The following is a 25,284-nucleotide window of genomic DNA, read 5'->3' as shown; positions in this document are numbered from 1 at the left end:
AACATGAAATATGTGCTCTTCTACAGCTGATTTTCTTCCTTTTGCCAAAGGAGACATGATGTAACATACTACCTGGACAGCTGTTTTAACATCTGGAGTTGTCAAGCTCTGTCTCATCACTGTCAGATCAGGTGCTGCTGTCATAGCAAATACAGATCTCATACAGCACAGAGACCCAGAAGCTCTTCAAAAAATCAGTGACAACTACTTGTTCTTGCAGACATACTCTGACACTGCCTAAGTCAAAATAATGGCACTGTCTTGCAGTTCAGAAATAGAGGAGCTTCCAGCACCATTTATGGACCTTTTGTGACATTATTCTATGTCAGAGAAGCAACATGGTATATTTTAGAAATTATTTGTAAGATCTGCTGCTTGAGTGGAACTGGATAAACTTTAAGGGCTGATTACAAACAGGGTAAATAAAACAGAAACCCTGAGGGGTGATATGATTCCAGATGGATGCTTTGCTTTGTTGGTTTTACCACTGAATTGACTGAGAAAGCAGTTTATTATCCGGATTTTTTAACACAGCTAATCATAGGAAAAGCTGAGCTTTTCCATTGTGACCAACTTGTGGTGTTGCTGATACTGTGGAATAGTGGGGGATGAAGGTGAGAGTAATGATCAGGTAGTTACAATGGTGAGGTTGGGTACCTCCCACTGCCCTTCTTTGCTGGAAGCATCAGTTTTTGCATCTGACATTCTGGACTGTTTCAGAGCTGCTCTAAGTCAAGTCATTTCAATCATTTAGAGCTGAGGGCTTCTGATGAATGCTCATGAAATGACAGAAATGACCCAGTGCATTCTCAGTATGAGATATACATTATTGTTCCCTCTGAAAATGCTCCAGGTTCATAAGCTGAATTTGTAGAGGATGCAGGAAACCTCAGATTCCAGCATAAGGAATTCCATCTATCCTTTTTTCCTATGGCAGGAAGCAGGACTCAAGCTGGGCAGACACCATCTCACTTTGCAGCAGGTAATAGTTGCTCATAGGCAGAGTTTCTCTAAGAGTAGGGAGTAGAACAGGAAGTTGAGGACAGACTCCCTTACTGTCCTTCTGTTGAACACATACAGCAAAGAGACAAAGAAGATAATGTGGACAGGAAAAAGTTATCCATTTTTAAGTTTTCCTGTAGCTGGGATGCACTGTGCTTTCTGTTAGGTCTCACCAGCAGTAGAAAGCAAAGAACATTGCCACAATCCAGCTGGTCTTTCACAGACATGAAATGTTTGTAAAGACAGAGAATTCAGGATTAGATCTTATGTTTACTTCTTGGTTATGGTAACTGCGGGGGCATGGAGCATGGAGTATTTTCAATCTCTTCTCAGTCTGAAAGCTATCCAAGTATAGAACCAGATGTTTGAGAAATAAACTGTTCTTTTTTCCTGTCTTAGATAAAGTGCATCCAAGACAATTAACTTTGGGAAAAACACCATAGATCATTGTGAAGAATTGGCTGCTTCCCTATTGGATGGAAGATTCTGAGAGAAGCCCTGCCATCAGCAAAGCTCCCATCAGGACCATGAAAGGGAGAGGAGAAAAACATTAAAAAAAAAAAGAAAAAAGACAGAGAAAAATGAAATGGCAGTGACTGAGGATATACAGGCAGATGACAGAAAATGCAATAGATTAATCTTATTTTCTCTTTCTAGTCAGAACCACTAATGTCTTATGCTTATAGCATAAAACAATCTGTAACTCCTGGAGGTGGCAAAAGCACCACTTTGCTTCCTTGTCTTAGCGATTTGCTGTCTTGTTTGCTTTGTGACTAACTGCAAGAAATCACCCCAAGCATCTGCTGTGACATACTTACTCACAGTGTATGACCTTCATTTGTATTGAAATAACATTGGTATGATAATGAACAGCTAGGAGATGAGAAGACTGAAAACAAATCAGTGTAGTAGAACCCTAAGCAGCAAATTAAGTTTTGTGGATTTAGAATAAGCAAGCAGACGAAGAAGGCAGAGGAAAATACAGTGATGTTACCTAGACTGAAGCTAATGAGGGTTTTTTGTAGCATTTGATAAATCCAGGCAAGGTGTCATGCATCATGTAGATACTGACCATAGGAAATGACCATTCCTTATACCCACTCCCCCCCACACTGTCCACTTTCAACCACTCTCTCTGCACAAACAGCACAAACACACTTTCTGCAACATGACTGCTTTCTGGAGAGAGCTGGAAAGAAATAATCATAAAATCACAGAATCATTTAGTCTGGAAAAAGGCACTAAAATAATCTAATCTAACCATCTGCCCACCCCCACCGTGCCCACTGACCACATCCCTCAGTGTCACATCTACACAGTTCTTGAACACTTTCAGGGACAGTGATTCCATTCCTCCTTGGGCAGCCTGTGCCACTGCATCACCACTCTCTCTGAGGAGAAATGTTTCCTAACACTCCTCTGAGGTTTGCAGCATTTTGGAGATATTGAGGAAAAAAAATCTGAAAAGAAGTAATAACTTCTGTTTAAGAGGATGCCATGAATTCCCAGAGATGAAAAGTCAAAATGGGAAAAATAAACTACCTGACTGGTTTCAGAAGTCTGAACACTTCATTTAAGAATTTGGCTTTTGGACAATCTGATCTAACTTCTGCAGCTTGCTGGCTGGGTTGGAAGAGAGCAGCCAAATCACAGCTTACTGCAGCTTTGTTCTCAAGCTGAAGCCATCTCCTAGTTTCTCTGCATGACTGTACTCTGCCACCTGGGATCTGACCTCAAAGTCTGGTGGTTTTCTGTGAGCTTTGTACTGATAGGAGGGTAAGCAGCCAGATGAGCAAGAAGAGGGACACCAGCATAGTAGAACAGGTGGGTGGTGCCAAGTGGATGTAGGCAGGTGAAGAGGATACTTTCTGAAGTATGTGATTTATGTAGTGATGGAAGAAGCCAGAATCACAGAAGAGGGTTGCTTTCTATTAGGAAATACAGCTTAATGAAGCAAACCAGAGATATGGAGACTGTAAAAAGGGAGTTGTAATGCTCTTTAAAAAAAAGAATTCAGGCATACGTTTGTCACCTGAGGAAGAAACTGGTCCTTTCCTGAGAGATGGTCATAAAACATTATCAAAAATGGACTTGATTATCCAGCTCTATTAATCAGCATATCATTGCCTTTACAGAATTTTAAAACAAACAAACAAACAAGAGAGAAACAACATGAAAAGTTTACATCTGAAAGGCTTCAAATGTAGTTATTGAGGAAATTAACTAATCTTTGAGTTTCAGTGGAGGTCCTGACTTTGCATGGAAGTTTTAATTGAAATAAGAGTATTTGCTTAATTTTGACTTGCTCACTGAACTGGAAAATCAGCACGGTACGAAGGACATCCATCCCTTCTTATATAATGCAGTAGGCTAGATACCATGGTCTTCAGTGGTAAGGGCTGGAAAATGCATGAAATTCCCTTGAGATTACTCAAGGGCTTGTATCATCTGTACATAACTGCATAGGTTTTTAGTAGCAGAAAGAGCAATTGTCATACCTGAGCTATACCCCACAGGCTTCAGGATTTCAGCCAGTGACCAGTGCACTCAGGGCTTTTTTCAGGCATGCATCACTCTGGAGTTCTCTACATTGTTGAATAATGAAATCTAGCTCTTATACATAAGTAGGTTCTTTATAAAATATTTTTAGAGAGAACTTAAAAGCGAGTCAAAGCATGTGTGCAGCCAGACACACTGCTCATGATGAATGATGAAGCTATATCAGGGAGAGTAAGTTTAGGACACAGCTACTGCTGTATAGTTGAGGTCTGGAAGTCTTTTAAGGAGCTCTACTCCAGAGCTTTTAGTGCCAGGAGGGAGCTCCAGGGCCTTGTGCATACAATCAACTTGTGTTGGACTGTGGCCTAAAGCATTGTTTGTAGATGCCATGGGACTTGGTTGCTCTTAATCCAAAAGGCTGAACTTGTTTCTGTTGCTATGGGTAGTAACTTTTTTTTTTTTTTTTTAAAGAAACAGAGGCATCCTAGCTCTGTTTCCCAGAGTTGGCATCACTGATGAATTTGGAGAAGGGCAGTGTGCAAGCTTTGAGTGATCTTGGTGCCTTACTAGGCATCTATACATGCTGCTGAAAACTGGGTTTTGGAAATAGCTTTTGCCCTATGTAGGCTGTTATGGAGAAGGATGGAAGCAGTTGTGCATGCAAGCCCCAGAGACAGCTGGGAAAGAGCAGAGTCCAAATGTCATCATCCATCTACTTAGCTGGACACATCTGTCAGAGAAAGGGACTGTCTTGTGGAAAAGAAAGCTCCAGCACACCTCACTGCAGTGCAGTGGAGCATCACGGTCCAGAGTCTGAAGTTTATAAGCAGCCTGCTGCTGATTTGCAGCTCAAATTTCATCACCTGCTCTTTGCAGAGAAGAAGTCAGCTTGCTTTTAATGTGCATTAACACAGCATTAGTGAACTGTTCAGAAATGTGAGTCTATTGTGAGGGGATGTTGCAAATGATGGATTAAGAGAGCCCCTGGGCAGCTTTACAAACTGACAGAGAATGCAAAAGGGCACGTCAAGGAAGCAGAGAAACGCTTTGCAGAGAGGCAGAAAAAAAGCAAGTATCTTGCCCTTGTGATTATTTAGGCTGAGTGGTGCTTTGTTTATCCTAAGTGTAAGCTGAGAACAAGGTAATATAGCCTCAGCTAAGAAAAGTCATTATACAATTTCTACATTTCCTTGCAAATAGACAAGACCCAAGAAGCGAGTTGTTTTCTAAGTGTCAGATTAAAGCAACATTCCTTTTCCTCAACAGAGGCATTCCATACAGCATCTGTGAGAATTTCTGAAATTACCACCTATTATTAGTCAGCTAGTTAAAACCGAGGTCAAACAATGGAGAAAAACAAGTTGTATAGCATTTTTTAGTCAAGTGTTTTTACACTAGTGAAAGTCAGAAGCATTCAGCCATGTCCACTTAGCAGTAGAAGCAAGGTTTTTACAAAAACAAAATCTAAGAATACAATGCAGATTTTTTCCAAGTGTGTGGGGTTGTCTTTTCAGCGTGTCTCCTCCTACATGCATGAAGACCAGCAACACTAACTTTTCTGTAGACTAGCAGTGGATTTTTCTTCTTCAAGATCAAATCACTTGCATCCTTTTCAAGCAATCTCTCAGTTCTGTTTCTGCAACTTGATACTAACTATGATTCTCCAGGAACTGACCAAACTGTCCAAGCATCTGCCTTATCCTCGCATTCATATCAAGAGGGCTTTTAGCCAAACCAAAGACAGCAGTGAAGAAGGATGATCATTATGTGGTAAATACAACTTAGCAAATAAATGTCCCAGTTATTATCTACTACAAAACCACTGTGGAGAGGTCATGCATTGTTGAAGTAGGGATAGGATTTTCAGATCTCAGGATCATGCTGTGTAACTCAGCTCAGTTCAGTACTTGCTGAATAAAGGGTACTTGGGTACAGAAGCCAGAACGGTGAACAGTCTTTCCCTGTTTGTTTGGAGTAGAGCTAAGAGTTAAAAGCAGGGCTTCAAACCTGGGATACAGTGGAACAGGAGAATCCACACTTCATTTGAGAAGTCATAAAGGGAAAATGGTCTAGAGTGGCCAGAATATGAAAGATCTCAAGAATGGTGAAACAACCTGCAAAGTCTCACCTCCATAGTAGATGCAGAAATGCACGAAGGGGAACAGATCATGTCACAGAAAGCTCAGAAGGATAAAACAATACAAGAAAACAGCAAGGGCTTACAGGAGAGCAGCCTTCAAGTGCAATAAAGGATCCTACCAATACTCAGAGAAATAAGGAAATGCATTAGAAACCAACATGGAACTCATGATGGTGCACAGTGCAAAAGGTCAACATACCTTGCAGGGCAGGGGGCAGGGACAGGCTGCAAAGGCAAGATCTGGAATCATTATTTGGGCATTCACAACTGGTGTTAGGAAAGCTAAAGATAAGCAGCTGGGACTGACAAGGAAGTCAAGAGCATCAGGAAGACTTTCTACCATTACACAAACAGTAAAAAACTGAATTAAGTCAGCAAACCACTGGGCTCCGTGAGGCCTTCTAAGGAGGGGTTATATGGCTACAGCTGTTTCAGGCTGGAGCTTTGAGGTACCTGATAACATCACATTGCCTTCAGGAAAGGGATGGCAGGGACAGGTTCTTCACAGCAGTGTCTAGCAAGATGGTGAGAGCAGGCATAAACTGAAACAGTATGCTCAGACTTCTCTCTCCTGAGTGCAGCTGCACAGTGGAAAAGGTTGTCCAGAAAGGCTGCAGTGTCATCTCTGTCCTTGAAGGCTCTGAGGTACAAGTGGAAAAGCCTGAGCAGCCTCATCTAACCCCAGACTTGAACGTGCTCCAAGCAAGACCTGGACTAGCAACATCACAAAGTCCTTTCCAATCTGAATTGTCCTGTCACCCTATGAAATAAGAAGGTTCTATTGCACAGGGATGGCAGTCTTTGAGAGCATCATGCTTGAGTGCACTCCAGCTTGTCAAGGTTAGTTTTCTTTTGGGCTGTAATAGGGAAGGATCAGATAACTGAAGATATGAGATTGTTTAGGAGTCCCTTATCTGGATACCTGAAGTCACTCTCCAGGATCTTACAAAACATTTATGTACTAGGATTATTCTTTTACTGTGTTCCACAATACAAAATTTGTCCAGTGAACAGATGAAAGAAACAGACTGTGTTTGACCTATATGACAACTTTAGGAGGTGCATTTCCAATACATTTGATATGCTCTAATTATTTAGGTATTTTAAAAAAACTTCTAGTAATACATGCTGCCAACAAGGCTTATTTGGTATACCAGTTGTGAGAATCGACTTCTTTATTATCCCCTAGACTTTGTGCTCCAAAAGGAATAAGAAGGTGTGAGTGATTCTAATAATTGAGATAGCAGTCACACGGAGCAAGAGACTTGACCAAATGGGTATCCCCACCACCATTACCATGAACCCTCACCCCCTATCATTATGCGATGTTTGTTATATCTACGCTGGATTAAGTAGTAATTAGTCTGTTCTTCTAGCCCCTAAATCCATAGTAAATTTCTATAGCTTTTTTTCATATATATCTTATTTTCTCTGGTAGGGAATTGTAACAGTAGAAACTTACGTAGTTAAAGCTATTGCATGGAACGTATACAGGTGCATCCCTTCAGTGTCTTCTACTCACCTTTGTGGAGTCCCAGGTATACATACAGACAAGGGTTTTGTTAGATTTTTTGAAAGCTCCTGTGTGACTCAGTAAGATGCCCAAGTTATTTGGAAGTTTTCAGGAACTCTTGCCTGTACCCTTACTCAGTAAGGGTATTATTACCCTTACTGTTTCATTGTCACCTTCCTTCCCCACAAGTAGGTCTGTGTTTTTCTCCATAAAGTTAAATATTAAGATTTCTGAGTAAAAGGTCTTTTGCTCTTTTTATGATACAATCCGTGCAAGGCTTTAATTTTACAATCATATAATGGATTGGAAGGGACCCAAAGGATCATTAAGTTTCATTCCCCTGCCACAGGCAGGGCCACCAACGTCCAGAAGTGCATCTTCTGTCAAATATTGATATATTGTTGGATATTTTATTTATTTCAGTCGCCTGGAATGTGTACTTTAATCATGATTTGCATGAATATATTGACCTTAGCTCAAGAGGTGATGTTTTAACAGTTTCTGAGTTTTCCTGTGCTGTTCACACTTCTTTATTTTACAAACCAGAAAAGGTTTGTTTTCCCTACCCTGCTGAGGTCAGGAAATGATGTTTTACCCAGTTTCCTCTGGGGAAATCTAGACTTCATATGCTCAAGATAAAGGGATTATCCTATGAAAACAAAAATAAAGATGACTGTATGGCCCAATAAACTGATCTCGCAATAGAAATTACTCAAAGGGCCATGTGGCATGTCTTGTTACCTGGGTCTTGCAGAAAAGCTGAATCCCAGCCTTCTTTTCTCCCTTTTAAAGCCTTACTTGTCCCAGAGAAAGAGACAACTTCTCCTTTAGCAGATGCCAGTATTAACTGAGGTCCTTCCCATGAATGCATGTACATGCAACAGAAAGGCAACATACAATCCTGTGCCTTTACTGATCACAAACTTCTACCCAGCCTTCTGCCTCTCCCATCTGACTAAGTTTCATGGCTCTGATGGGTTTATTCATCCTCAAGCCAGCAGAAATGGAGGCACCTGAATCTGCTGGCAGGCTGACCAGCCTCAGTGCCTTCCCTTCTGCCTCTGCTTCTCAGAAGGCAGTTTCAGGGGGTTCACCTAGTAGAGGCTGGAGCCCTTGGCATACAAAGCCCATTGTATCATAGACTGAGAGCTCTTACTACCCCTGTGATACTGCTAGTGACTAAGAAGCTTCTGGAGAAATGTACAGGACACAGAGGTGACTTTCCCTTCCTGTTGCTACTGTCTCACTCAACCTCAGAAATAACACACTGTCAAGACCAACATTCTCACTTCTTATGTTAAATGTCATAATATTCAGCCAATGTCTCTCTGTGCCAGCTCATTGACAGGACAGTCCCACAGCAAACAAGCAATCTTTCCTTTCATATCAATTCACCTTATAGAACAACAGTGAATCCCTCACCTTCCTTGTTATTTAACACTTTAGAAAGAAGAAATTAATGAAAAAAAATGATTCAATCCCTCTGGCATTCCTGCATGACCTTGTGAAAACCACTTAATCCTTCATAGCTTCTTAACTCCTCTGGATTTCCTATATTGTCTTCAGAGTTATTTAACAATGGCCAAAAAGAGAATTGACTAGAAGATTCCTGGTTTGGATTTTACAAGGCTATTTCTAGCTTTAGAGACTTTCAACCAGTCATAACAACTGTTTTGTTCTCAGTATAGGTTCTGCATTCCTAAAAGCATTTCCCCAAAATATAAGCACCCATGAGCTTCATCACTGTAGTAACTTCTATAGTTGTAGGTTGAATCTTGCTGTTTAGACAATGATGGGAATTTCTTGAGTGATTTATTCAAGCCTCACCACTTTGCTCTCATGTTCATGTTCAACTTAGTTGGGACAAACACCACTGGTCATTTCAAAAGAACAGTGTGCAATTGCACCAATGGAAGCTCTTTGTATAGCTTGGTGAGGATGACCTCAAGCAGAAATTGAAGATTTAGTGTTGTTTAAAGGCTAAAGACATATTTTTTTTTGATTCCCTGTGGATTCAGTTATGGTAGCAGGACTCTCCAATGCTGTTGGAGAGTTGTTCATTAAAATTTTCTATATTTTAGCAAAAACATGTCTTTAATTTGTCTCAAGGAGTACAATAGAAAATCTCCAGTAGTGCATAACAGAGGATGTGGAAGAGGAAAAACTTCTCTTCAGCCAGCTGCAAAGACATCTTCAAAAGCTTTCTGTGAGCAAAGCTTCATCCAGAGAGCTGTCAAATTAACTCAGTGAACCCAGATTAAGTGAACCCAGAGCCCAGGCTGAGTATTATTCCAGTATCTCACCTGTTCTCATGCACTGGTTGTGCTCTTCTTTGTGATTTGCCTGGCCAAACCTCCAAGCTACATTGATCTGGAGTCCCTTTAATTGTTACAGTTACCAGACTATCTGATATTTCCAGAGCCACCTTATGCCAGGTTGTTTTGTTTGTTTGTTTGTTTGTTTGTTTTGCTGCATGAACACAAATAGTAAAGCCCAAACAGAGGTTTATTCCTAACACTGATGAAATGCAGAAGTATAGGAAGAAAAAGAGTCAAAAGAGCTTTGAACAGTTCTTGAGAAACACTGTATTTTTTGCATAGAGCAGAGAAAATCAACCTACCTATTAGTGGGACTGAATCAGAAGTTGCAGGCATGATCTCAGCCACTAGCAGCATGAATACAGTCAGGGAAAGCAGAACAGTGATACCTGCAGGGAGTGAACATGGAGAGGAAAGATGAGGAACACGATTGCTGCAGCTCCTCCTCTGATGTCTTTTCTGTTAAATATAACTTTGTCTTTTTTTAAGGGAAGCAAATCCATGAATTCATGCTTGTCAGGGCAGGTGAGAACTTCTACCAAGTAATAGCATCTTTGGATATATCTTTATCTGCTCTCTTTCCACTTCTCAATTGCACCCAAACCTTTGCTTCTCTCAAAGTGAAGGAGATTCTTTGCTGCACAGTGAAATGGAACTTGCAGAATGGATAAAATATACTGTTCTTGCCAAACAGAGCTTACACAAAACCCAGACAACTGTTCAAGATGAGGAGAGACTTGTTTCAACTATTACATGTTATGTAACATTCTCAATAGAGCTGCAGCATGTTACAAAAGTAACTGTTATTTTGTTCTCTCTGGAAAGGCTGTTTGCAAAACCGAGCTGCCCTGTGCTAAGAAATTGCCTTCTATTTCACGTGTTCAGTGCATGAATATTACACTCTTTTTTTGTGCTTTAACTCAAATAATTCTTCTCCTTGTCTGCATCCTGTTTTCCACAGTCAGCAGTCATATCCCTCATAGCCCATGTTTGCTTCTTGAAATACTGGCTGTTCAGGGCTCTGCTGTTTCTACTAACCATGTGCATTCAATACTATTTCAGCATCTTTGTCCTGATCAGATTTGTACACAACTGATTCTAAAGGTCTTGCCTGGGTCAATCTCATATATTTTCAACTTTCTCTTGGAAGTACCCCTCCTGCCTATATTGATACACATGACAGTGCATCTCATTTAGCTCTTCCTTGGCTGTCATTACTTTGCATTCATGGGGAACTCGTAGCTTGGAGGTTTGAGAGCTGTACTTGGAAGGTGAAAATTCAGTGCCAAGCCACTTCTCCTGACCCTCCACTCTCTGTTTCTTACTATGTCCTATCTGAAAAAGGGAGTTAATCAGCTGTGAAATGCACTTAGATGTGCTTAGGAACAGAATGACAGAGGGGATGGAGAACTACCATTGCTTCTTCTGCCAGTGAAAAATTCTACTTCATTCCAGAGTGGAATCCAAAGTATTTAGAACTGTATGTGTGAATGCTATGCATAAACTTTTCCTCCTGTTTCTGCAACTGAACAAGTGCTTCTGTTGCTCCTCCAGGGAAATCTTTATTCATCAAAAACCATGAGGTATTATTTGCAATTTTATGGGAAGTACACAAGAAATAAGTGAATTCTTTAGCACTTACCTAAAGAAATCTTCTCTCCTGAATCAGCAGGCAAAAGGAAAACAAGCAGTGCCAAGCCAGATATGAGAACACAGGGAATCAGTAGGTTCAAACCATAGTAGAGAGTGCGTCGGCGCATGGTGATGGTGTATGTCACATCTGGATATGGTTCTTTACAGCATTCATAGTACAACTCATTCCTTTTTCCTGGAACACCTGCAGAGAGGGAGATCAGAGTAGTGAGCAGTGGCACAGGACTGCTCACCATCCACTGCCCAGATAGTCTCTCAATGGCATTGAAAGGACCTCCAGAGATTCTCCACACTCCCACTCTGCTATAAACAGATCCAACCTCTGCTACCACCCTGTTGCTTATGTGTTTTCTTCCTCAGGCTTTAGGCAAGTGATGGGATGAGGAAAAAGAAACAAGATATCTCCTGTGCTGGCTACAAACTGCTTCTTTCTTCAAAGAGGAGCTAGTGTGTGGTAAAGGCCAGCTGGCTCTACCTCCAGGCATCCAAGCCTCAGTCTGCAGCAGGGAACTAGTCTGGCTCTTAAGGCTGTCAGCAAGAGGGAGAAAGTATTTCCCCACCTCTCCATGGGATCTCTTATTGTTCCATGCATCCAGGCATGGAACAGAAGATGCACTGAAGCGTCCTGTGGCAACTGAGAAGGGAGAAAATAAATACCTAAATCAGCTACAAGGCAAAAGTCATTTTCTAACACTTGTAGCCACTAGTGCACATATGGCTGGGTAGATTTAATGAGACCAGGGACAACATGTCTCAGCTCAGTGTTGTTTGAAAGCTGAAATATATCATTACAGGGTTAAATCAGCCAAGGCTGACTCTTAAGATCTCAGTGTCTTCAGGAACATCTGAAATGACAGTGCAAGTTGCCTGCTGTTCCTAATTCACCTTCTGTGTTTTCTAGTATTTACATTCATACTTTCTGAATTATTAGAACCTGAATCAGTCAAAGAAGCTCATCTGATCCAGTTCAAAATTAGTCTCGGCAACCCAGCCTCAAAATGGGAAGATCTGCAAACAGAGGCCACAAGATAGCACAGCTAAACACGATTCTGGCTTCCTGCAGCTAGGCAATGATTGCTAGCTTTTGATGTCATGCACACCAGCCCATGCGTCAGATAGTTTTCAAAAGTGGTCAAATCAAGCTTATATTCTGTCGTATATGAAGGCTAAGATACATTGTTATACAACATAGCTGTACTGTAGGGTCAGCAATGGTGACCTAGTTGCAGTAGAGTGTCCAAGTGGCTGTATGGCAGGGACTGCAGCAGGATACATGTCAAGGCCAGATGGAATAGTTTAGCACCTTGCATGTTTCATGCCTCCACTCTTTTTCTCTGCTACTGTACACACGACAGAAGGTACAGTGATATGTAAATGTCAGCAGGAGAATAGCAAAGCCTCCATAAAGGGCTGTCTGGGGTACTACCAAACACTTTCACCAAATGAGCTGATTAAGGAATTAGGAATTAAGTTCTGTCCAAAGGCAAGTAAAACAGAGGCCAGTCACTTCACCAGATATGCAAATTTTTTTGAACAGAAATGACCACTGTATCAAAGCACTGGAAAGTTAGAAATGCACTGGAATGAACTAATTGTAGGAGGACTTTCCTATGGAGTCCTCCAGCACTCCTGAATACTGATTATGTTTCTTGTTTTATTCTCAGATGCCCTGAATGGCATATTCAGCTGTGCTGGGTTAGTTATTTCCTTCATCAAATATCTGGACTAGAAAAAAAAAAAAAAAAAAAAGGCTGCAAGTTACCATTAATGTGGTCTGAACTCTGCCCACTTCCATGGCTTGACTTCTGATTTACACCTATTTAGATGAGTTCAAAATAATTCACTAGGAGCTAGCTATGAATAACTAATTCTGGACACAAGTTCCTCATTTAAAAATACAAGTACATCCTAAAACACAGAAAAGGAGACACACTAAGCTGCAGTTATTTCCAGATATTACAGACTGCTAGAGGCTTTGATGGTTTTCAGAGTGAACAGGATAATCTCTGTAAAAGCTAATTCCAGTTTTGCTGAAATACCATTTTTTACACCAATCAATTCTTGAGTGATGTGTTTGAGTAGATGTGACAGTAGCGTTCAGCGTGTCTACATAAGACACATCCAAGTACAGTTCTGACAAACTGCTCAGATGCATCAGCACCACTAGATTTCATTTGTGCACTTAGATTTAGGCAGTTGCTTCAGAACACAGTGTTTTCAGACATGTTTCAAAGAATGTACTTGAAAAGTTGTATCTCATCTGTGATTTTTTCTTCTTTTTTTCATGTAAAAAGTTTTACATGAAAACTTTCATATCTGTATTTCGAATGTCATGATAGAATTAGTAATTTGTATATATTTGGGCTCTGCCTTTGAAAATTAGAGTACTGGAAAAAATGTAGGAAAGTCAATTTACCCACTAAATCCCACTCTCCATTTGAGATGTAGTTGGAAATATCAGCTTCAAGCATCTGTAGGTCAATCAGCCAACCACTGTGAGTCCAAGAGCCAAACTTCAAATCACACTTCTGCACATCAAAAGGGAACCAGCGGACATCAATGTAACATGTACTCTTCAAAATGCCTATGGATAAAAATCAATCAGAATCAAATATGTGCAGGGTTCACCTCCACCCTTAAATTTTACACTGACTGTGAGCAACTTTCTTCTCCAAAAACTTGCATGACATAGTCATGGTGTAATGAAACAGCAAGCACAGATGAAAGATGCTAGCATAAATGCCTTCCTGGGACATTGGTGAAGATCCCTCCCTTCTTCACTGCATCCTCGAATAAGGTTGTCCAGAACACAATGGCTACATGAGAGCTGCTCTCTTGGTCTGGCTGGCCTGAGGATCACATCCAGATTTTACTCTGCATGTTTCTAATCCACTGTTTTTATTTGATATTAAGTAATGGAAGATGTTAGGATTTGTTGCATACTGTTGTATACTGTAAAGCTACTGTCTAATTTGGTTTACTTCTTTATTTGTATTCAGCTGGAAGAAGAGATTAAACTAGGGAATGCTCCAGACTTTATTATTGGGGCCCCAAGCTGTAGTTGCAAGATTTTCCCAGCTGTCCAGGAGAAAAGAGAGCCCAGAGCAGGGGGAAGATGATCTATTTACACAGCCCATAGCACGAGAAGCTGGTGGCAAAGCAGAGGTCATCCCTACAAACCTTCACCTCTGCAGACCTGGGGCTATGCAGCTTTCACTTTTGCTCTCCAACTTCCCTGACCTGGCCAGCACGAAGGTGATGGAGAAGCAGCTTCTGATTCAATGGAAAGTTACCTCCAATGCTGCACTAAGATGATCTGCTTGCAGTAATTGTTTCTGCGTGCTCCATAAAATACCAGCTAATGTGAATCTTAGCTCTGAAACACCTAGCCAATTTGTGTTTGCTGTAAGTGCTCAGGTTGTGCCTTTTGAAGATAAGATCTCCCAAACTGAGATCATGTGTTAGTTTCTTTCTGCTGCTGTAAAAGCTGGGGACATTGTGGCTTAATAGTGTGGTGTGTGCATTTCTCTGCACAAAAACTGATGCTCAGCTAGATTCTATCCATTTGCTCTGTTGCCTTCTGGTAGATCTGCCTCCCACTGTCATGGCCATTTTTGGATGGGTTACACTGGGTGTTTTCTCCCAGATTCTCCTCAGTCTTGGCTCTGCTACCTTCCTTCACAACAGCCAGCTGTCCCCTCCTTGTCCTCTCTCTCTGCTCCTCCACTGAGCCATGTATAGCAGAGCTTGTTTCTCTAATGGAGAGCATCAGTGAGCACAGCCTGCTTGCAGAGTCATGGGAAATAAAATTTTAATGAAGCCTTGGAAACACCATCTTTTTGCCTCTTCTGTGTTTTCCAATGTCCTGATTAATCTAGCTGCTTCTGTGAGTACTTGTTGCATTAAGTAGGCTGATTATCAACATTTGCCTTCTAAAATGGATTGGGCAAAGCAGTTTAGCAGCAGTTAAACTCCTGTAAGAAATTTGATTTTTATGCTTTGCATGAGACATTTCCTTTACTTCTTATTCTCTCTTTTCTACTTGCAATTCTTCACCACAGAGTTTGTAGCTCACTGCAGACATACTCAGCACGTGTGGTATATATTCTGCCCTCTTAGTTGAAAACAAACTAGCAGAGCACCAGATCTGCCTATAAATGCACATTCTCCATTGCCTTACTGTACAGAACCAGGAGAAACAGGGAAGGTCTGTTCTGGTGCATGGTTGATTTTATTCCTGTCAACTATTGCTCTCTGGAGAGCAAACATTCCCATGGGTCTGTCCATGAAAAAAAAAACAAAAATGCTTTAAAAGATCTCAAAGGTAGGGATCAACAGAAGATCAACCATCAGGGAATACCCACTTTTATCTTGATGGCTCCTATGGTTGTGCTTGGCATTAGTATTCTAGCGTACGGCACAAAGATTGGACATTTACCGTCCATCAGAGGCTGTGATGAAGGGGACAGCTTGTGTGTTTGCTGTGGGTCCTGGTTGCTTGGACACTGAATCAGCAGTACAGATGGAAAGCAGAATGTGTTTTGGGTCCAGCTCCACAGGGCTGGTCTCAGTTCATCTTTTCTTGATGAACTCATGGAGATGGAGGTTCAGCCTCACAGAGTAAAGTATGCTGCAGAGAGACTGCTGCTCCTGGTTACCTCCTGTTGTCATACTTCCCTTCAGTCTCAAGAAAGAACTAATTGGTTTGCATAATAAACTTTTCTCTGTGATAACATGATGTGAGGTACCCAACACCTTGCCTAGATAATACCTCAGATAGACCTCTGAGTGATCAAACTACTCAGCAGATTCATGAAGTGGAAATATGCTACAAGTCATAGAGCTATATTACTTAATGGATCTGTCTCACAATAAAGTTATATATCCTGCAAAATTGCTGTGGACTGCTTCTAAATGCTTTGATTTCATCTATGAATGAAAACTGCTTGTAGTTATTCAAAGCTATACATTGAGCAAACAAACACAGTCTGCATCCTACCTGGAGGAATATATTGACAGGATCCAGAGTAATTCACCAGCACATTTGTGTGAAATGTTGCATCGAATCTTTCATCCGCACTACAGCACAGCACAAACAAAACAAAGGAAAGAAAAAGCAAGCTGATGTTTAAGATGTAGCAACTTCCAACAGAAAAAAAAAAAAAAAGAACCTCTTTAGTGAGAACTCAATGCACAGAATGTCTGAATCAAGGTCTGGCTTATGCCCGGGTGAAGAGCCCAGTACCTTTTTTTCTAATAGATACTACTGGCCTGCACCCAAAAATGCCAATGGCTTGCTGTAATGTCCTCAGAGAAGCAAGATGCAGGGCTGTTAGATGTCTTGGGGCAAAGGCAGAAGGGAAAGGAGTAGAAGTATTACAGTTTTTGAAGTTTTAAGGCAGTTTCAAAGTCTGAGTTGTTGGCAGGGTGAAGCTTTTCTATGGCTGCTGTCAAAATCAGGCAGCTCACAGTATAATTTTTTACCTAAATATTTGTTGTAAGAGCAATGGTGCCTTGAGACAATAACTCTTCTGTCTCTTAGGATGCTTAGGGGCCAAAACTTTGCTTCAGGCAATGGAGGAAGGTGCTGGAGAGAAGCTGTTTCAGATTTGGGGCTTGTAGGAGGGTATTGATTGAGACTTTAAAAGCAGAAACCTGGTGAAAGGGACCAAGAAATGAGAATTTATTTAGGATTCCAGTGATTCTGAGAAAAGGAAGGGAATAATGACCTGAGCAAGAATACTGTTCAAAGCAGGCTTGAGGGAGTGTTCCAGTTTAAATATAGAAGGATCCCCGTGTTGGTTCCTTGCCTATCATGGCTACGTGCAGTTCCATGTTGCATGGCTCTCCCATCTCAAACACCCTGTCTTGCCACCAATCATGGAAAATTCCAGTCTCCATTCCTCCTTTGGCTTGTTCCTTGCTCAAAGAAAGCTGAAAGTAACTTTCTGGCATGGGTGCTCCTGATATAAGTGGGGGAGGGGAAATGCTAGAGAAGAAGACCACAAACCGAACACACTGCACCCTGCTCTCATGTCAAAGGGTGAAGAACAATGTCTTCTGCATCACGATCCTCTACATTAGGGCTTGAAAATCAAGAACTGAACACTGGAAACATGGGACCAGGAATGACTGAGTCAGGAGGAACATAATCATCAACAGAAATCAGTGGGGATAAAAGTGAAAAGACTAAGGTGCAGAATGAGTGATAACACAAAAGGCCACAAGAAAGGCTTTCTTAATAGAAAGAAGAAAACAAGGGAAAGACAAAGGGTGAGGTAGACTCGCTGCTTGCTGTGAAAGAAAAGGAATCAACAGAGTACAGGGAGCTGCAGTATTCTGTACCTTCTGCGCTTCACTCTTCAGGAATTGTGGCTCACCACAACTAACTCTCACACAGTGCTCAGAGTCCAAGGCAGGAGAGGAAAGGAAAGCATTAAAGAAGTGTAGAAAAGACAGGCTCCAGTTGGCAGCACTGATGAAATTTACTCTCGAGTACTGAAGGTAGCTGAAATACTCTCTGAAGCATTAACAAAGGAAAGGGCTCAGTGAATTAGAGAAGTTCAAAGAGAATTCTGATTTGTTTTTTCTTTTTTTGTAAAAAGGTGAAATTATAGACACATCATCCTAACTTCAAAGACAATGAGGTAAAAACAGCTGGCACGGATTTGTCAAGGGCCAATTGCATGAAATCAATCTAATTTTCTTACTGAGTAATTCAATAAAAGGAAGTAGAAGATATATCTGAACCTCAGAAAGCCCTTCCTGTGACATATTCTTATAAACAAACTAAAATAATATGGACCAGATAATATGCATCATTTTTGGAGACTGAAAATTTATAAAGAGGCTGTAAGTAGTAAAGTTACAGTAAAGAATAGCACCTGAACAATTTTCAGGTCACTTCAAACCTCCTTCAGATATCTTATCGTTGTTGCTTGGAAGGGGAAACAGCAGAAACCAGAAGAAGGAAAGCCAATCCAGGCAACTAGAAAGGATTATATTTAAAACTGACTGAAAAGGACAGGTCAGTGAAAATCTTGCAAGGACTAAGGAAAAAATAAGCCCAAAAATATGACATTAGAGCAAAAGAAGAACCCCTTCCTCCCAGAAAGCAATAAAGAATAGTCTGTATACAGAACTTCCATTTAATCCAACAGTGCAATAGTGCTGACTAGAGTGCTGGACTCCATAATGGAAAAGAAAAAAAGGGGTTCTAGAGGGTTTTGGGGAGCCAAGGAATGATGAAAAGGTGGGGTAATGGAGAATATGCAAAGAAACAGATTATTTATTTCAAGCAGGAAGAGTATAGCACAAGCAATTTTCCAGCAGAGGTATGGTAATTATAAGGAGAATATGGATTGTTTTCACATTCACTGGGAAAAGAGAAAGAAGACATCTATAAAACTACAGAAAGCATGACTTAGAGTGACTACTAGAAAATCTACTAACTTGCATTTGTTTGCTTTTATATTTGTTTTTTCAAGAGTAGCAGAGAAAACCCTAGAATATCAGTGCAGCATGGTTGTTTACTAGTGCTCTACTTCTAGGCTCTGACTGCCTATTGTGCATATTGCTTACCTGTTATAGAGAAGAATATCAGGTACCCAGATCTGGTCAGCTGGAAATCGCAAGTTCTGCACACCCGGGTATTCGTACTGATCCCAAGACAAGTAAATATCAACCCAGTACTGTTGGAAAATACATACATCAGATTATACAAGCTGGTAAAGGTCTTTTAAGCTATTTGGAATATTATGGGAGCAGAATGGATATTATCAGTAGTGATAGCAGTAGTGTGATAATAGTTTAATGCTAGGCTTTAATTATTAAGAACGGTTGGCATATAGAGAGAGGAATTTGCAGGTTGATGACTCAGTGTTGTTAGCTGCTGTATTTAATTTAGTGCCTCGCCACTCCACTCTGAGACATGAGCCAGACATCTCAAATAATTTGAGAAAGGCTCAGGAACAACTTTTGTGCTGAAAGTGACTTACAGAAAAACCCTATGGTAGGATAGCAAGAGTGTTCTTGGTGCTATAGCTAAAGACACTCTCTGCTAAGAACAAGATACATGCAAGCTCTGCTGTGATGATACCGTAATCCCATATGTTGGTTTGGTTTAGTTTTTGCAATAGAAAAAACTCATTTCTGCTTCGAATCCCAACAGATATCTGTGGAATAAACAACCTATTCAGTTGCACCCATTAACTTGACGTACTATTTAGCTGCTCAAATCAAAGCAGAATTAGCTCAATCATTCAAGTCTCCCACAGGTTTTTCCCTGCTGAGCTTCGTCTTTGCTGAGCACAAGCCATTAAGGAGATCAGTTTATGCTCCATAAAAATAGATCATATCTCTTACCACACACAGCCAGCAGCAGATGCGGTAGGAAGTTCCCTCCACCAAAGCCCTAAATGAAGATCAGTTTTGCTTATCCTGCATGACCACTTCAGGTCACTCTTCGGTAGGAGCAAGTTGCAGGTGAGGTAGGAGGTGTGTTTAAAAATGAGGTTTTTAAGTGGAAGGGAAGACAGTGTTCCAAGGAAGCTGTCCCACCAATGAGCTTGGGCACTGCTGATAGCAAACCAGTACACAGATGAATGCAGTTCTCAGTATCTGGCGTGCATGCTAGAGTGCCCTGCATTTTCAAGGGATACCCTAGCTCCCAATTATAGACATCTCAGAAGTGATGAGAGCAGCATAGCCAGGTCTAATGAGGTACCTGGCTCCTTCACTACAAGAGCCCAGCTCTACTGTTGGAGGGGCCCTGAGCCTCTTGAAGAGTCTCCAGCTATAATGGGGGCCTTGCTTTGAGCTGTCTGTTACATGAATCATAGTGATTCTATGATTCTATGATTCTATGATTCTATGATTCTATGATTCTATGATTCTATGATTCTATGATTAAGATCCCTATGTCCAACGGCCTACCAGTGTGGTTAGTATTACTTCCCAAGGTCTGCTCAGAGTGTGAATACAGTCTCTTGTTTTCACTGCAAGAAGGAGCACTAGAAAAATGTCAGAGACAAGTTAAAAGGCAGCAATCTTGCTTTCCAGTTAAGAAATCACATTTGGTAGTTTGCTATTAGGAAGGTTTTTTTATTCTTTATTCATACAGGTTACTCACCATCTGCAGCCAAGCATTTGTAATCAACACCTGATTCTTCTCATCCTTAGAGAAGGAAAAGAAAAAGAGAAAAAGAAATTAGACTCATGGATTACAGGTGGAAGACTTCCTTTGAAAACCCACTTCTTGGATTAAATAAACACAAACTTTTTGGAGTAGATTGTGAGCTCAGTGCAAAATTATTCAACTGCATTACATAACTGAGACAATAATGGCTCTTTTCTACCTTTTGAAACTACAGACCTCCTGAATTTATCATAACTGATCAACATCAGAAGTTAAGAAAATAGACAATGACTGTCATTTTGCTGGAGACCATTGGATTGCTTACCAAATACATAAAATTTTCCTTTTGTCTAGTTGGGCAAAACAAGATATTACTAGTAACATACAACATGTGGTAACTTGAGTGAGTTTATATCATATTTACTGTCTCTGCAAAATAGGGGAAGTGCTCTTTCTTTGGAGTCTTGGCAGGCTATTGCTTAGCTCAGGATGAATTGGAAGGACTGAGCTTGTGGAAATGCTAGCACACGACAGCAAGCCGCAGACATCTGAAAGGGAGCTCTTGAGGTACCCACGCAGAGCAGGGGATTTGTATGTTCAGCCACCAGCATGTAGATGCTACTGGGAAGCAGCTCTGACTCATGACAGAAATGAAGAAGCCTCCTTAGGGGGCTACAGTTTGCCCAGTTTGCTGCAGCCAGCCTGCAGGTACAGGATCCTGTGGTGTTATCACCATAGCAAATATGGAGAAGCAGTTCCTTACTCAGATCCACACGTTTGCTTTGCACAGCTCCAGATACTGCCTCAGGTGTGTACTTGCCAGGAGCTGAGAATGAGGTACTCAGTATTGTTGGCCCACTGGATGCCCAGTTGTTTCCAGCTTGGACTCAGCTGGATCCTCAAGAAAGGGTGTGAGGCTGTAGTAAGTCTGACTGATGCAGCCATTTTCCAAGGAAGCCATATTCGTGGCCAAAAGGTATACCAACCTGAAAGCAGCGTTTTCCCCCTCTGCTTCAACTCAGCTCTCTTGGGCACGCGTTAGAAGGAACAGCTATGGCCTGACCCAGGTGATTCCAATACTTTCAGTGTGTGCTCTCCCAGGCTGTCACACCCTACAGTGCATTAACTTTCCTCCCCTTTCTTCAGTTAGGGATCATAGATTATGCTGAGTTGGAAGGAAATCACAAGGATCACAGAGTCCAACCCCGACTCCACACAGGACCACCCAAAATCTAAACCCTATGTCTGAGAGTGGTGTCCAAGCATTCCTTGAACTCCCTGAGCTCAGGGCTGTGCCCATTTGGATGCAGCCCTCTGGTGCAGATCCTTTCCCTGACCCCCAGCTCCCTCCCCTGGCACAGCTCCATGCCATTCCCTCGGGCCCTGTGGCTGTCACACAGAGCAGAGCTCAGCGCTGCCCTCCGCTCCCTGTGAGGAGCTGCAGCCGCCATGAGGGCTCCCCTCAGCTCCTCTGCTCTGCACTGAGCACATCCAGGGACTTCAGCCACTTCTCACACACCTCCTCCAGACCATTCACCATCTTCATAGCCCTCCTCTGGACGCTCTCTAATAGCTTTCTGTCCCTTCTGTACTGCAGCACCTGCACGCAGTGCTGTTGGTGGGGCCGCACAGCAAAGAGCAGAGGGAGCAGCCGCTCCCCTCGACGAATGGCCACGCTGGGCCTGCTGCAACCCAGGGTATGGTTGGTCCTTTGGGCTCCAGGGAACACTGCTGGCTCATGTTCAACTTACTGTCAGACAGAACTCTGTGATCCCTTTCTGGGGGACTTCTCTCTAAGCTCTCATTCACAAGTCTGCACATAAGTCCAGGGTTGCTGCAACCCAGGTGCAGAATCCGGTGCTTGCTCTACTTAAAATTTATGTAGTTGGTGATTGCCCAGCCCTGTAATTTGTCAAAATCTCTCTGCAAGGCCTCTCAACCCTCAAGAGAGTTAATGTCATCTCTAAACTTCCTTACTATACCATACAGTCCTGTATCCAAATCATTGGATTAAAGACAACTTGCCCTAAAATTGAGTTCTGCAGACTCCCACTATTGACTGGTAGCCAGCTTGATGTAAATGCGTTTACTACAAGTCTTTGAGCCCAATCTGACAGCCAGTCATTCACCCACTCCTTTTTGTCTACCTTTACCTTGGGCATTTTTCTTATAAGGATAGTGTAATAAGCAATATGAAAAGCTTTGCTGAAATCCAAAAAGTTTACGTCATCTGGCTTTCTTTGGTCAACTGAATGATTAACTTTGTCGTAAAAGGAGATTAAGTTCATTAAGCAGGATGCTGTAAATGTGAAGTACGCTTTGGGTCCTGAGACATGACTCTTCCTCAAATTGTGCTCGGGCAGATTCGGTTTGGATATTAGGAAAGATCTCTTCTGTGGAAGAGTGGCCAGGCACTGGAATGGGCTGCCCTCAGAGGTGGTTGAGTCACTATCCCTGGAGGTGTTCAAGAAACATTTAGATGTGGTACTGAGGGTTTAGTTGTGGTAGGTGAATGGTTGAACTAGATGATCTTGGATGTCTTTTCCAACCTTGGTGATTCTGATTCCATAATTTATTTTGAGGCAATTTTCTGCTTGTTTTTATTTCTCCTGCTCTTCCAAAGCCAAGAAGAAATATCAAACACAGAGCTCATACAGAGAGCAGATCAATTAGCTGCATTACAAGGAAGATACGGAAATCTCTGATGGAAAGAGAGATGTTCTAGCATTAGCAAGGCTGCTGTAAAACTGCAGAAAATCCTTTGACTGAGCTGTAGTGATCAAACCTCAAGGTTCATTGCAGAAGTCACCAATGGCATGAAGTAGTAAACACTCATGACCACTGTTCAGCAAGAACAGACAGACAGAGAACTTCACCAAGATGCAAGATGATGTGGTGGCCTAATAAATTTCTAAAGAAAATCTATTGGTTATGGTTTCCATTTAATCAGGTCCAAAAATGTCTGGTCTCCAAAATCACAAGATAAATCACAATCCTTAAGTAGCCTGGGCTTTTTGGATCATGCTGATCCTTAATTATACTATTTTGGCAATACTTACGGGTTAATACAGGTAGTGAAACCACCTTATTCACTTTAGAAAAAACTACCAGTCTGCTAACTTTAAGCTACTTTCATGCTGTCTTTCTTTCCCACTCCTGCTCCAGACATGCAATGAAACTAGTGAAGAAGCATCAGGAAAGATGAGAGCTACTCAGAAGCAGACTGTCACACATTGAGCTGCATCTGTAGATGTGTTTTCTTCAATGAGAGCTCTGAGTTTACCTCTTGTGTGTCCCACACTTAAGCTATTGTGTGGCTGCAGGCTTGCAAGCTAATGCATGAATTAAAGGCACATGGAGAAGACTTTTCTGTTTTTCTCTGGCAAAAAAGATACTGGATTACTAGCACTACTGAATCCCTAGCATAAACTTGTTTATATCATGTTTCCCTCTTCTCTCTTATTTGTCCTGTTGGAACTGCAGAAACATCCCATCCTGGAGAGGATGAAGTCATTGATCTGTGGGACTGCCAGTGGCTTTGGTACTGTGGGCAGAGACATCTTCTGCTAAATGTCTGTCCTAGGAAAAGGAAACATCAGGCATGACACAAACCTTTGCTATAGTCATCTGTGCAAAACTGTACATCATGTCATCTCCTCTGATGCTCCCCTTGCCTCCTCTTGAGAACACTCTAAACTGCTTCTGCTGCTGAAAGATATCACACAAAAATCAGCTTAGATTTTATATCCTGTTATAGTAGTAATACATTGATTCAGTAGAGCTATTTGTTTCGACAGATATGGGAAACGACCACAATTCAAGAGCACCAAGGATGTGTCCAGGGATCCTCAAGGCTCTTTCTTCTAGACTGATGCCCACCTAACCATTCCTGTGACTTCTGGGCATGGTGAGCATGGTGATTGTCTGAGTTGCTTAGTAAAATCTAGCTATATTTTGTACAGCTAATGAATCAATAATTGCTTTATAATTCCAAACTGCAGTGCATGAAAACAATGAGGGAAGGCAGGAAACTGGAATAGCTGAGTGGACACCTGCTGGAGGATTCAAGCTAAGACAAAAAAGAAATGTACAGGCAGTAGAAGTAGGGACACGTGGCCTGGGAAGAGTCCAAGGATGCTGTCCAGATGCAACTGAACCTGGAAAAGGATGTGGAAAAATAGAGAAAATTGATTTTATAGATACATTAGCCAGAAGAAAAAGGCTAAGGAGTATCTGCCCCCTCTGAAAACTGGCATGCCTCTCATGTCTCTGAACCTCTAAGCAGAGGCTGGATGAGCTCTCCCACTGAAAGTGAAGAGCAAGTTCAAGGTCACGTGATAAAGATGAATGTGTACAAGTCTGTGTGGTCCAATGACACGCATCCAAGTTCCTGAAGGAACAGGCTGATGTAGTTGCCAAGCCATTCTCCATCACATTCAAAAAGCCATGACTGTCAGGCAAACCAGAATCTGGAAAAAGGGAATCATCACTCCCATTTTTTAAGAAAAAGAGAAAGGAAGACACAAGGAACTACAGGATGGTGATCCTCATGCCTGTGGCTGGGAAGATCATGGAGGAGATCCTGTTGGAAGATATGTTAAGGCCCATGCAAGAAAATGAGATGATTAATGACAGCCTGACCAACTTAAGCAAGACAACATGTTGTGCCTGATCAAACTGGTTGCCTTCTACATTGGAGTGAATGCACTGATGGACAAAGGAAGGGCAACTGATGTCATCTAGCTGGACTTCTGCAGGGCTTTTGACATCCTTATCTCTAAACTGGGGTTGAAGCAACCCCTGATGTGTACAGACTTGAAGAAGAACTCCATGTGAGCAGTGAAGAAGGACTTGGAGGTCTTCATGGATGAAAAGCCGGCCAGCTGTGTACACTTGCAGCCTGGAAGCCCAACTTCTTGGGCTGCATGAAAAGGGGGGTGGCCAGCAAGGAGAGGGAGAGGGTTGTCTCCTTCTGCTCTGCTCTGCTCTGCTCTGCTGTGCTCTCATGAGGCTCCATCTAGAG

The 25,284-nt window shown here is 41.8% G+C and overlaps 1 protein-coding gene across 2 annotated transcripts in view; it reads right to left on the bottom strand.

Moving 5' to 3' along the window:
• The window catches only part of LOC116234835 (neuronal acetylcholine receptor subunit alpha-7-like), a 66,908-nt gene that overhangs the window by 9,201 nt on the left and 32,423 nt on the right, over window positions 1–25,284 (bottom strand). The window contains exons 1-7 of one of the 2 annotated variants that reach the window (XM_090131938.1): window positions 23,874–23,952; window positions 20,256–20,300; window positions 18,707–18,816; window positions 16,125–16,204; window positions 13,542–13,709; window positions 11,115–11,309; window positions 9,775–9,861 (exon numbers count right to left, since the gene is read on the bottom strand). In XM_090131938.1, coding sequence (XP_089988064.1) covers window positions 9,775–9,861; window positions 11,115–11,309; window positions 13,542–13,709; window positions 16,125–16,204; window positions 18,707–18,816; window positions 20,256–20,300; window positions 23,874–23,909 — 721 coding nt within the window. In that variant the 5' untranslated portion in view covers window positions 23,910–23,952. Of the gene's footprint in view, window positions 1–9,774; window positions 9,862–11,114; window positions 11,310–13,541; window positions 13,710–16,124; window positions 16,205–18,706; window positions 18,817–20,255; window positions 20,301–23,873; window positions 23,953–25,284 lie in introns of those variants that run through there. The other variant, XM_031602649.2, reaches the window with a different exon arrangement.

Source organism: Phasianus colchicus, chromosome Z (genome assembly GCF_987193195.1).
Source record: "Phasianus colchicus chromosome Z, bPhaCol1.hap1.1, whole genome shotgun sequence".
In the NCBI taxonomy this organism is placed as follows: domain Eukaryota; kingdom Metazoa; phylum Chordata; class Aves; order Galliformes; family Phasianidae; genus Phasianus; species Phasianus colchicus.
The sequence above is the reverse complement of the archived record's forward strand: the minus strand, read 5'-3'. Positions and strand labels throughout refer to the sequence as shown.